Source organism: Theobroma cacao, chromosome 6, assembly GCF_053813885.1.
Source record: "Theobroma cacao isolate CCN51 chromosome 6, ASM5381388v1, whole genome shotgun sequence".
NCBI classification, from domain to species: Eukaryota; Viridiplantae; Streptophyta; class Magnoliopsida; order Malvales; family Malvaceae; genus Theobroma; species Theobroma cacao.
In genome coordinates this window covers 22,123,876-22,137,228 of record NC_142644.1, presented here as the reverse complement: position 1 = coordinate 22,137,228, position 13,353 = coordinate 22,123,876, and the positions used below count along the sequence as shown (strand labels likewise).

The 13,353-nt window shown below is 35.2% G+C and overlaps 1 protein-coding gene and 2 non-coding genes across 3 annotated transcripts; 1 reads left to right on the top strand and 2 right to left on the bottom strand.

The window, feature by feature from the left end:
- Positions 1-8,990: 8,990 nt before the first annotated feature.
- LOC148762165 (U2 spliceosomal RNA) lies at positions 8,991-9,186 on the bottom strand. Its single transcript, XR_016027300.1, has one exon. It is a non-coding gene; the product is annotated as a U2 spliceosomal RNA (small nuclear RNA).
- Positions 9,187-9,800: 614 nt separating this feature from the next.
- Positions 9,801-9,961, bottom strand: LOC148762164 (U1 spliceosomal RNA). The gene has a single exon (XR_016027278.1). It is a non-coding gene; the product is annotated as a U1 spliceosomal RNA (small nuclear RNA).
- A 1,321-nt stretch (positions 9,962-11,282) lies between these two features.
- Positions 11,283-12,656, top strand: OFP14 (ovate family protein 14). Its single transcript, XM_007024056.3, has one exon. It carries the CDS (start codon positions 11,410-11,412, stop codon positions 12,295-12,297), a length of 888 nt encoding a protein of 295 aa, XP_007024118.3. The 5' UTR covers positions 11,283-11,409; the 3' UTR covers positions 12,298-12,656.
- The last annotated feature ends 697 nt before the right edge of the window (positions 12,657-13,353 follow it).

Below are 13,353 nucleotides of genomic sequence, written 5' to 3'. Positions count from 1 at the left end.
TTCTTTATTCTTTATTTTTATTGGCTTAAGTTTCAATGTTTAAACTTATTTTGATAATAATGTGTGACTTAATGAGGAATTAAATTATTTATCTACAATTATGATTGAACTCAATATGTAATCTAATTTATTTATCTCTTTTTTACTTATGTTTGACACCATGGGGCATTTGCCATTAACAAATTTTTAGCACCACCATGGGGTATTTGCCATCGACAAATTTTTAACACCACCATAACTTGGCATTCCTAGCAAGATACATTATGTTCATTGCCACCTTGACTTCTTACGACTTTGTGCGGATAACTCGAAAGTACTATTTTATGTCAAAGAGAAAATTTTCTAGCTTTTTCACATCTCTAGCCCTTTCGTAACGCATGGGCTTTGGCACTTTAGCTCTTTTTCTCCTATCTCCTGAGCTAGAATTAAAGTTACCAACAACAATCACCAAAAAATTTACATGAGCTTTTAATTTTCCAAAGTCAACTTCTATAGTATTCAACGCATCCTTGGTCTCATCATTTAGAGTAGTTATAATGTCGGACAGTTCCCCGTTGGACTGTCTTAATATCTCTTATTTGATCAAGCGAGACCATTTAACCCTTTAACGTGACCATCGCAACCGCAAGCTCCTCAATTCTTTTGTGGTTCTCAAGTGCGCTTTGCATTGTCACCATGCTTGCTTGCTTTTTCGCTTCACACGTCTTACCTATAATCTGATACCAACTGTCACAAACTATACTCTTTATCTCAAGTACGTTTGTAGCCTGTGCAACGCTTAGGTGGACACTTCCACACAAGCTAGTAAAGAAATTGATTATATCTGAGCAAGCACACATTATAGTCACGAGTTAGTTTATGAAATGCAATAGCAAAATCATAGGGCATAGCAAATGTCATATATGCAACCATTGATCCCACAAAAAAGAAAAATATTTTATTAATAATGAAAAGAGTACAAAAGAACTAAGAATACAAACACGTTATTGTTGGGCCGTAAGGACAACCCTAGATGGTTAGCCATAAACATACTTTAAGTAGTGAAGTAGTCCAAAAACTTGTCGACTCCTTAAAAAGAGTATTTCCTCTAAAGAGCTAACAAGATATGGACATTCCAAGAACCATAACATTGTTTAAAATGGGGGGAAAGTTACATTATTTGAAATAGGGACACTTTCCCCCCAAGGCACAAGATTTGTTAGTGTAGTGAGCTCAATGCAATAAATACCAAAAGATGGATGAATTGGTATTTTAAAATTTTCTTTGCAAGCTCGATGAAAATTATCCATTTTTTGAAAAATAATTTTTCTTATTATGTCAAAAACAAAGAAGTGATTTTTCTTTAAAGCAAGTATCAATAATAAATCACAAGATATAAAAATAACTCAAGACACAAAGATTTTATAGTGGTTCAGCTTTCTCAAATGCCTACATCCACTTCTTCGGCTCACCAAAGAATTTTCAATCTACTAAAAAGATTCTTTCTTCTTAACGGGATCAAGTAATAACCCTCACATAATTCATAAGGGGATTCTTATTTTTTAACGGGATCAAGCAATAAACCTTATACTAGCTTTTTCATGGCATCAAGCGATAACCCTTACATAATCCACAAAGAGATTCTTGCTTTTAAACGAGATCAAGTGGTAACCCTTACAGTAACTTTAAAAGGTAAAGTTAAAACCTTTACAAATGTGTGAAGGTTGAGTGCTGAAGGTTTAAGCTTGGGTACGATGAGAAGAATTGATCTCACAAATATCAACTCAATGATTTGCAAGTGAATGAGCTTGAATGGCTTTTGAATGCTTTGTTGGAAGACTAATATGAATGTTAGAGAGAACAGATAAGCTTAAGGGTCTCTTTAGGGTTTTCCACTTTGGTGTTGTCTTCTTTTACTTCAAAATGAGTCAAAGGTGGCCTTTTATAGTCTCAAGAAAGTTTGAAGTGGTTAGACACAAGTTTGAATCAAATCTAGCTATTGCTAAAGCTTAAAAGTCGGCTATGACACTCTTAGGGTCGAGTATGGTTCTTCAAAATCTTGAATTAGGGCTTCCATACTCAACTCTTGAAGTCTTATACTTGATCTACTTCCAAAAGCTTATGATTTTTGAAGTTTAGCTTTTTTTATATATAATTGGGAAAAGAGATATTCAAACTCTACTCTTTAAGTAGAAGATCATACACCAACTAATAACCCAAATGCTCGGGTGCATTTTCAAAGTTTAGCATAGTGTAGTCAACTATAAGCACTTGAGGGTCAACTATGGCTTCTCAAATCATCAATTTTTGCAAGTGTTCTACCTCAAGTTTGATTATAGCTTCATCAAGGTCGATCATGGCTACTCAAATCTCGAATTGTGCTTACATTCTATCTCAATGTCGACTATGGCTTCATGTCTTTGAGATTTTTCATTCAATCTTTGTAACACCCCTCTCATTTAAAGAAGTAGGTAGGGGTCGGCAGGTGGAGAAAAAAGAGAAGAAAAAAGACAAAAGAGAAGAAAAAAGAAAGAAGAAGAAAGGAAAGAGAAAAAAAAAAGAAGAAAAGTTAAGCCGACATTGGAAGAAGGAAAAGGGAGAAAAGACAAGAAAGAGAGAAAAAAAGATAGGGGGCCGATCAAGAGAAAGAAGAAAGAAAGAGAAGAAAGAGAGTGGGGACTCGAGGTAGAGAAAGGAGAAGGAAAGAAAAAGAGAGAGGAGGAGCGACGTCTCGAGGAAAAGAAAAAGAAGAAAAAATAGAGAGAGAGCAGCAGCGTAGATGAGAAGAATGAGAGGGAAGGAAGAAAAATGAAAAAGAAGGAATAAGATAGAGGAAACAGCGACAGTGTCGGAGAAGAAAGAGGAAGAAGAGAAAGGAAAAAGGAAAAAGAAAAAGAGAAACGCCGACTAGAAGGAAGATCGACAGCAAGGGGAAAAAGAGAAAAAAAAATGAAAAGGAAGAGAAAATAGCTAAATACACGCGTGAAACAATAACGAAGTAGCGTCCCGCTATTGTGAGGTGAGTGAGTGTTAAATTTTAAAACTATGTCCCTATAACATATATATATATATATATGTTACATTTGGTAGTTGACAAAATTGTGGACAGCGTGAGTTGGTAGAAAGCCTTAAGTTGTTTATGTTTGTGACAAGGATTTTAAATTTGTTTTTTTTATAATACATAAAAATATATATATCTACATGTTTTCAAAACGGGGAAACAAACCTTTGACTGGCTTTCACTTCAAAATCATACCTTGCAAGTTTGTGTGATGTTTAGGCCAATGGCCTTTGTATTGATTCATAAAACTTGATGATAAATTATTTATTTCACTTAGCATGCTGATTTGGTAAATATGTCATGCTTTGAAATAAATTATGCATAACATACATTTTATGATTATACGACTTTTAATTTGTCATGTTATGCAAATGTATTAAATTGCAATGATTTTATTTTAACGTGATTGAGATACTTTAGGTAAGACCTGTTACCACACTAGGTTAAGTGTGGTCTTTGTGCACAAAGTAGTAATTGTAAATTATTGATATTTGATTTAAAAAGGGAGACCTGAAGCCCCGATTTATATATGGTGGCGTGGGTAGTTCCCACGAGTAGGTAAAGGGGGAATTGAAGCCCCGATGTATGTATGGTGGCGTGGGTAGTTCCCACGAGTAGGTAAAGAGGGACTTGAAGCCCCGATTTATATATGGTGGCGTGGGTAGTTCCCATTAGTAGGTAAAAGGAGACCTGAAGCCCCGATTTATATATAGTGGCGTGGGTAGTTCTCACGAGTAGGTAAAAAGGGACCTGAAGCCTCAATTCATATGGTGGCGTGGGTAATTCCCACGAGTAGGTGATGATGTCTAAGAGAGTAAGCCTAAGGGCTATATTAAACCTACCCGAGGATGATGCTCACTTGTAGATTTTTATTTCATTATGCATGGCATTAATACTTGAAAATTTTTATTTAATGGCAAGTGAAATTTACCTATTCCTTGGTTATCAATTAATTCGCCTTTTTATTTTTAAGAATTTTCATTTTTCACTTGTCATTGAATTTAATGATGACTGGATGTCAGGGTTGAAAGATTTTTTAGTACCCTAAATACAACTGTTTTCATATATGTTTACTTGTGAATTATTATTTTTAAGAATTACAAAGTATATAAACAAAATCTCTCAGTTTTATGGAATGTATTTTCTACGTTTACTCTTGAATTTATAAACATTCCACTTTTATGTTTGTTTCCCCTTATCGCTTGCTCACAGGGTCGATGATGTTCACTAAGTCTGAGATTCACACCCCTTTTATCTCTCCTTTTTGCAGATAGAGATTAGTCTAACGTGTAGTCATCAGTGCGTACGGACCATCACAGAGTAGGTAAAGGCATCTCTTAACCTCACTCCGAGTCGCTTTGCTGTTTAGGGTTGTGTCGGAACGAAATTGCTAAATGTTAAAAAATATTGTTAACTCATAAACGTGAATTGTTATTATTTTGAATGGAGTAGACAATAGTGTAATTATTGATATTTGCTTATGCACATGATTTTATGTATTTAATGAATCTAGTAGAAGTCTTAAATAAGGCTTATTCAGGACGTAGCGAAAATTTCTCGGAAGTCTCGGACGTCGGTAGCAACCAAGTAGGGGTCGTTATAACCTTGCCACAAGGTCGACTATGCCTTCTCCATTTCACAATTCTTCAATCATTTTTCAACTATTCTGCCATAATGTCACAATCCTCGCATGGACGTGAATTCCACATCATTAAGATAATGCTCTCAGCAGGTAGAGCTACAAAGTCCTACATCAAAGAGAAACTCCCAACAAAGAGCAAGAGAGGATGTCATGGTCCTAGAGAGGGGAGCCATTGTTGGCTCCATTAGTTTTTGATGATAATAAAACATTCTCATTTCATTTGTGTCTAATATTTCTAATTGAGTGTGCATGACAAAAATTGTATGCAAATATTTAATCAATCATTCAAATGCACATATCAAAGAGGACAAAAATAAGGAAGTCACAATTGATCAACAAGACAGAAGCCCCTTTGTCGATAAATGAAGAGTTAGTCACCTAAGATTTAAATCAAAAGTTGGCAGGCTGAAAAGTATTGAGAAACAGAACTAACTTAGTCAACCAAGGAATGAGTTAGTCGACTAAGTGCACATTGTCAGAACTGCTAGAAACTAGAAGCAGAAGACAGAGACGACTTAGTTGACTAAGCCATAAGTTAGTCAACTAAGAGCATTCTTCTTGCAATTTTGAAGTCTACACTAAAAGATAGATTAACGGCCAGATTAGCTACCAAACTGTTTCCAACGGTCAAAAACTGCCTAACTCCTATCAGAGTTGATTTTTGAAGTATAAAAGGGACTTCCAACAGCTAGAAACTAGTTTTAGAAGGCTTTCAAGGAAAAAGAGCTCAAAAATTAGTAAAAATCTATCTGCACTTTACTGCACTCAACGAACATCTTTGTAGTTGTGTTTTGCACTTCAACTTGTACCACTTAGATCAACTTTGTGATCATAGGTACACTTTTATTTCATTCTCTTTATGTTCTTAGAGTGAAAGGGTCACTCTAAGGGGTTCAATCAAGCTAGGATTACTTGTTTAGGTAAAGGTTCTAACTTAGCCTTAGAAAAGTTAGTTTTAGGTTTTGGTTAATCCTGTGAAAAACCTTTGTTGTAGGTTGTGGTTGAGCCTTTAAAAACCACTTTGGGTTTTGGTTGAGCTCGTGAAAAATCATTGTGAAAGTTTATGGTTGAGCCTTTGAAAAACCACTTTGGGTTTTGGTTGATCCCGATAAAAACCATTATGAAAGGTTTTGACTAAGCCTGGTAAAAGCCATTGTAAAGCTTGGTGAAAGCTTGTGAATTTCACTGGTTTATAGTGGATTAGTTTGAAAAATCCTTTGTTGGATAATCAAGATAGTGATGTAAGTCTTGGACCGAACCACTCTAAATTTCTGCGCATTGTCTACTCTGTTTTTATTTTCATTGCTTTTCAAATTAGTTCCTCATCTTACCAAGAGCCAAAAAGTGCTATTCACCCCCCTCTAGCACATTTACTTGGGACCAACAGCCATGAATCTCACATCAGCTATGTATTAGAGTAATATTGGGCATATAAGGGTTCACACTACTTTTAACCTATAAGACGCCTTTTGTAGGATAAAATCGTGAGGTCGACGGGCCAAAGCAGATAATGCCTCAGAAGGTTGGTGTCACAACCCAATTTTCGGGGCATAAACGGTGCATGGGCCCAATGGGCATAGCCCACTAAGCCCAAGCAAGCCTCTTTATGTAGTCTTGTCTATTTTTCCATCACTCATTCTTACAGTCACATTTCGTAATTCTTAACTATAAGTATTTCAATAACATATTATGACAACCAAGTATTTACATTTGTATTATCTTAAAATAATGTCACCCATTGCTAACTCACAATGGCACCATAAGTCAAAGTATACATATTTTGATCATAACACATATCTTGATGATTTACATCACGTGTACATATACACAAGCAAAAGACTCTTGACTACCAACGGATTGACTCTAGGTGAAGCTATAGCTACTGAATACCACAATACTTACCAAAAGGCGAATAGGAGAGGACACCTCAATCTAGGTCCCAACTACCTCTGAATCTGAAAACATGAAGTTAAAAAGAGTGTATAAACCCAATGAGTGAACATAAGAAAGGAACAAACAAACATACGAAAAGTTTTAGAAAACATGATGCACTTATGTTAAAAACAATGCAATTTAACTTGATTTCTTGTTAAAGCTCCTTAATTCAATCCTTAATTGTTTAATGCCTTAGTATTGAAAGATCCATGATCAACAATGAAGTTAAAAAGTGAGAACATGTAGCAAATTTCCAACAAGACAGAGAGTTTCTTGCTACAGCGAAAATTAGAGCCGAAAACCACCAGAGAGTTTCTCTCTGCAGCAAAAATCTCGGCTAGGTCAAGCCCCCAGCACCTGAGAGTTTTTCGCTGCAGTGAGAATGCAATTTCACTGCAAGGAGAAATAGGACAATTAAGCGAGAAGGATCTTTGTTACAACGAAAATCCATTTTTGATGCAATGAAAATAAATTTGAAAGCAATTAACAATTTCAACATTCTACATTCAGTGCAATCACATAACATTTTCCCTAACCTATTTATGGTATGTGTAAACACGTATACAACTCCCATCTCTCCAGCTCATGTGCACTCCCACACCGCATATAGCTGGAATCATCATCATGTGCACTCCCACACCGCACATAGCTAGAATCATCATGTGCACTCCCACACCACACAAGGCAATATCATCATGTACACTCCATACCACACCACCACCGGCATGTGCACTCCCACACCACACACGCTCGATTGTAGTTATCACACAACATTATCGTTCAAGACATTACATATCAACATAATATAGAAACACATGAATTCATCACATTACATATTTCACAACATAAAAACGTTTCATCAAGCACTTGTTCTTATGCATAATTTAAAAAAAAGACCAATAAAATATTTCAAGTGATTCAATCTAACATATACATTTATCCCAAAACATTTTAATGCAAGTTCACTCACTTGTCTTTGTTGATTCTTTAAGCGACTCTAACTTCCACTAATGCTCCAAGTGGAGATGTGGGGTCTCGTTGGAACCTATCACACACAATAACATCACACCAACTCAATTTACCTGAATATTATTCCAAAAGTTGTTTCCTAAATCAAGTGTTACTAGTTATTCCTAACTAGCTTCCAATTACCATTTGACTGGCTATTTATTTACACTACTCTAGTCACACTAAAAATGAATAAATAACCTTCAGCAATAAAATCGTCTAAATTTAATTATTGACCATCATCAATAACTTAAAAATCAACTCTAACTCATTACTCACCTTGGCAAATTGTAGTTGAATTCCTTTTCAAAAGTTTTTCAAGCTATTATGAAAAGTTTTCTTCTCTCTCTAAAACATTCAACTAGTGAGAGAAAGTACCAAGGAAAGCCTTTTGAGAGTTTTTAAGGTGAAAGAGTGAGAGAGCAGGAAAAATCCTATAGAAAGGTATATAAAACATGAGAATTGGAGTTACCATGAGAAAGTTATGGAGGTTTCAAGGGTGGCCTCCATGGAAGATGGAAAGTTTGGAATGGAGAGAAGGGATGGAAAGAAGAAGAAGAAGAAGCTACTGGAAGTGAGGAGAAAGTGCTGAAAAAATTAGATATTTATGCTTGGGTTGACTAAAGTTCCAACTACTTACAAAAATGCCATTCAATAGTTGACTTTGCCTTCTTTTTCCATTTGGTTCAAACTTTTTACTCTTTTGATATTGAGAAAAGGTCCATAATAGACTAAAGGTACTTGAATTCACAAAAACTTAAAAATTTAGATCATAGGTCCAAATGACCATTTTACCTCTACTATGGAAATTATCATTACTTCTATTTTCTTCATTTATTTCATTATTATCTACCCCATTCATTTATTCCTTAGGCCTACTTAGACCTTAATAATATCTAGAAAAACCCACTTCTAGGGACTCACCAAGAAAATGACAAAACTATCCCTAATCCACGTCATCGTGTCTACCTCCGCTACACGTCTATGAAGGTCGAGGTTTCACAGTTGGCGCGGACCATGACACATAAGGTCGATTAGAGCTTCTCTAGAGTTGACGCTTGCCTTGTGTCTTCAATATTCTTTGACTTTTTTACTCTTCACTTCAACTATTTCTTTCATGATTCTTTCTTATAATCAAATAGCATGAATTTGTTTTTCAAACATTTGTATAATCTTGAGGATCAAAACATGATATTAGACAATTTCAAATATCAAAACCAAGATTTCATACAACTTTGTCAAATGAAAACATAAAACATTCGATGCTAACAAGATGACTTACTTTCCTAACCAACTCTACCTCGTCATATCCTTATACAAAAATTAACTCATGACATCTTGCCTCAAATCATTGAACTAACATTGATGGGTTGCGCCAAGCCCATGCTATAGTGCAACGCATGAACGACACTCAAGAACTCTAATAGCAAGCTATTAATGATGAGCTCTCCCCTAAAAAAACTAATTTAATATCATGTGGATTAGTAATCCACGTATCAGATATTAAACTGATAAGAACAGATACTACACTTGATCTTAGCCAAAAGGCCGAGAAAGGTATGAGCTGTGATGTAGTTCTGTTTCTCTTTTATAGAGCACTTTGGCATCTTGCTTGTTTGTGCTCTTGATATGGGATATGAACTTAGTCAAAGAACTAACTTTTAGTATAGTATCCTTATGATAGAAATAAAAATCAATTCTTCCAAATGCTTTTGCTTAAACACTAACACTCAACTTCTTTAAACTATGCTAAGCAATAAAATTTTCACAATAAATTATTATCACATGAAAATCTATCCAATCAATTATATACATAACTAGCTATGTGCTACATGCATCCATTAAAGTTATCAAATTATACCCCAAAAGAATCTAATAAAATTCATTAAAATGATTAGTACAGATACTTTATTCTCAAAATATTAATATATACTTTTAATCTTTTAGAGAGGATTTAAGCATTAACTTTGGATATTAGCTATCTGTCCAGCCTAGTCTCCGTGATTTGTTTTCTAGTTCAGTTGCAAAATTTGAAAATCAAACAAAAGTTGGTAAGCATTTGAGGACAAGCTGTACATAATAGATTAATCAATAACAACCGACGAACGAAGAATCACCTACTACAATTACTTCTGCGTAAACACTAGCACTCCAACTTGTTTTAACTATGATTGGATAGGGGCCGCGCGCACGCAGGCCCCCACTGCCACAAATTATGACGTAGGCTCTCCCACTTGGGGAGACCTTGGGGCCGCACCCCTCCCCTGTGCAATGGAGGTCACTGCCCTAGGCCATGGGTCTTCTTGGTCGCCCATCGACCCCGTCCAGGTAAGTATGTTCAAACGTTGCAGCTTGCCTCCTATTTACGTCTCCAGCGCTTTGCTATACTATTATCGTAGAGCCATGTGGGACTTTGCAAAATGAAAGTGAGATTTTAGATTGGAGGGGTGCTGAACTGATCCCTCCTGTGCAAATCACTTGGTGGGCTGCCGTCTGCAGATATAGTGATATAGTACAGCCCCTTCTCCTTCATCAGAAAACTGACGCAGATAAAATCTCAAGCAAACGATGGAACTAACAAACAAAGCAGGGCGAGGAAAAGAAAGAAAAGGCAAATGCAAATGGAATCAGCAGCAAAATCACTAAACCTACATCTCTTACGTTGGTTCAACTCGATTGTTTGCTAAGGAGCGTGAAAGTTTCTCCATTTTAAGGGATTATAAAATCAACCTCATTATTCAAGTCCATTACTTTGTTCAATTTTTGCCACCAAAAGGGTATTGATTGTGCCTAGGTACACTCTTTATTTTGTTACTCGAATCATACTAGGATAAAGTCTTCTAACCACTAACCCTAAAACTTCAATTTGTATAGCTGGAGCACATATTAAAACATTATCAAAATTATATCAGAAAAATATGTTTAAACATTTATGTATTTAAAATATGGTTTGATGAAATTAATTAATGAACAAGAATTTGAATGGCGAAGTTCTCATAATGAAGTTCAATCAAAATCAGCAGGACTATATAAAAATATGGCATACATTTAATCGGTAAAACAACTACAATAAATGTTCTCGAAACCTCCTTAAAAATATTGCCTCTTTTTGTATGTTAATGATTATAATAGAGACGTATCAGTTAAGACCATTACTTGATACATTGTGGATGAGATGTAAAATTTTTATAATATTCATGTTAAATTAATGAAAATGTGATTCATATTTTTATGAATACTAAATAAATCAAGAAATATCTTTTTTTTTAAAAAAAAATGGAGGATAAAAACTGACCAGAAGTCAAGGTGAAACTGAATAATTTAATGTCTACATTAATGGTCAAAAAAAAAAACCTAATAGACAGAGGAAAACTTGCTCAATCAATGCAAAATTTAATTCCATAATGTGCTTCTTTCCCAATTAAAGCAAAATATAAATCTGGAATACATCCTCAATTTCCCATGCTATTGGTTTCTACTTTCCATAAAATCTGCGTAAATTACATTAATCCAAGAAGATGTTTCTCATTTACTTTCAAAATCCCCCCTCATTAGTCAGCAAATCCCCCATTAATTAATAGCCAGCCTTATTTGGCTATTTCTTACCAAATACCCACGAAAACTTGATGCGTTAAACAAGGTAAATTTTCAAACGTTTGTAAAGCTAGTTGCCTTGTAAATAATTTATAAACCGCTCAAGAGCTCTCTCTCTCTCTCTCTCTCTCCCATGGTTTTAGACTTGATATGCCTACCCCCAAAGTAAACACAGAGCCTGAAAGAAAAAATGTCCAAGAAGCTTCAGAAATCTCTCCAGGATTACCTCGCCAAGATGAAAAAACCCTCCCCAACTACTCAGTTCCCATCGAACTCACTCTCTTCTTCCAAAAAATGGACCCTGAAAGGCTGCAAACACCCCAAAACCCTTTCTTTTGCTGTCAATCATGACAGAAATGATCAAGGAACTTGTGACAACGATGATGCGGCTACGCTTTCCGATGTTGATCGTTTTCTCTTTGAGAATTTCAAGTCGTTATATATCAAAGACGACAACGAAGAGGTTAATGAAAGCAGAGGTGTTAGAGAAGATCGTGAAGATCATCATCAAGTGAGAAGCCCTGGTGGGATTTTGTTTGAATCGCCAAGGTTTGTTGATCCTCCGCCAGACCTTTGCGGGTCCAACAGGTTCTTCGTGGCTACGGGGTTGTCGAGTTCGCTTATCGAGGAGGCTCGGAGCAGTGCCGTGACTAACACCACCATGTCAACATCGGAGGACGTGGGGTCAACCTCGACCTCAACTTCAACCAACGCTACTGCCAATGACTCCAACAGCTGTGGTGGCGATCATACCAAGTGTCCGAGCATTCCTGACGAATGCATTGCGGTTTTAACGTATTCTCCGAACCCGTACGATGATTTTCGGCGTTCAATGCGAGAAATGGTGGAAGCAAGGCTGCAACATCATTCCACAATCGATTGGGATTTCATGGAAGAGCTTTTGTTTTGTTACTTGAACTTAAACGACAAGAAATCTTACAAGTTCATCTTAAGTGCTTTCGTTGACCTGATCGTGACTTTGCGTCAAAACGAGAGGAAGATTCCGGCAAGGTCTCGGAATTCTAAGGCTGTAAGAGATAGGAGATCTAGGAGAACAAGGTATAACAATGTAACGTAAGGATTTGGCAATCGGTTTTGTTTCTTTCCTTATACGGGAAAAACAAGGGAGGGTGAGTGATGATGGGGGTGATTTATTGTTGTTGGGTTCAAAACTGTTTTGAGAAATTGGATTTTATTTGGTCATGTTGTTGATGCAAATATTTTATACAGAGAGAAGAGTGAAGAGTGGCTTTCAAGAAGAGGGCTCTTTGTTTATAATTTAGGTCATTGGATGCTTGTGGTTTTTGGTACGATTTGGTGGATATTGGTGTTGACGTTGTCCATTGCTTGTTCCCTGGTGATTAATTGCACCGGCTCTGAATTTTCTACCTCTTGAGAGCAATAATCCAATTTATAATATTTTTCACCATTATTTCACATGAAGACTGATTTTTACCATTAGATAACCAACGATGGAAACACGTAAGGTACCTTTTATACATACAAATCAAGTTTTCATATTTTTATTTTTAATCAAATAAACTCTTAATTGCAATTAAATTGTATAAATTAGAAACTCAATAGTTTGTTTAAGTTGATTTTTTTTATTTTTTTTGCTTCAAATTTTAACTCAATGATTTTTAAACATGTGCTTAAAGAAAAAGAAAAAAAAATTAATTTCTACTAACCAATATTTTATACCACATCATTTGTCATGGGTTGATATCATCATCAAATCACATGTCAACATGTCACGTGGTATTAAATAAATAGTTGTATGGTTGACTAACCACCATTAATCAACGATTAGTACGAAAGATTTATTTAATTCAAAATAAAAATTTTAAAATTTAATTGAATTCATTGAGTCTTAATTACTTTTTCTGAAATAGTTAAGAAATTAAACTTATTTAAGTATTATGTTTTATAAGAATTTATTTGACTTAAAATAAAAAAATAAAAATTTAATTAAACGTAATAAAATAATAAAATTATTTATTTAAATTTCAAAATAATTCATAACTTCTTTAAAGTATTATGTTAAAAATTTCGCAACAATACAGAGGTTGGGCATCTTCCATTTCTATTTGGCAGTGACTTGTGAACTAGTAATTGTTTAGGCAGTTGTTTAATG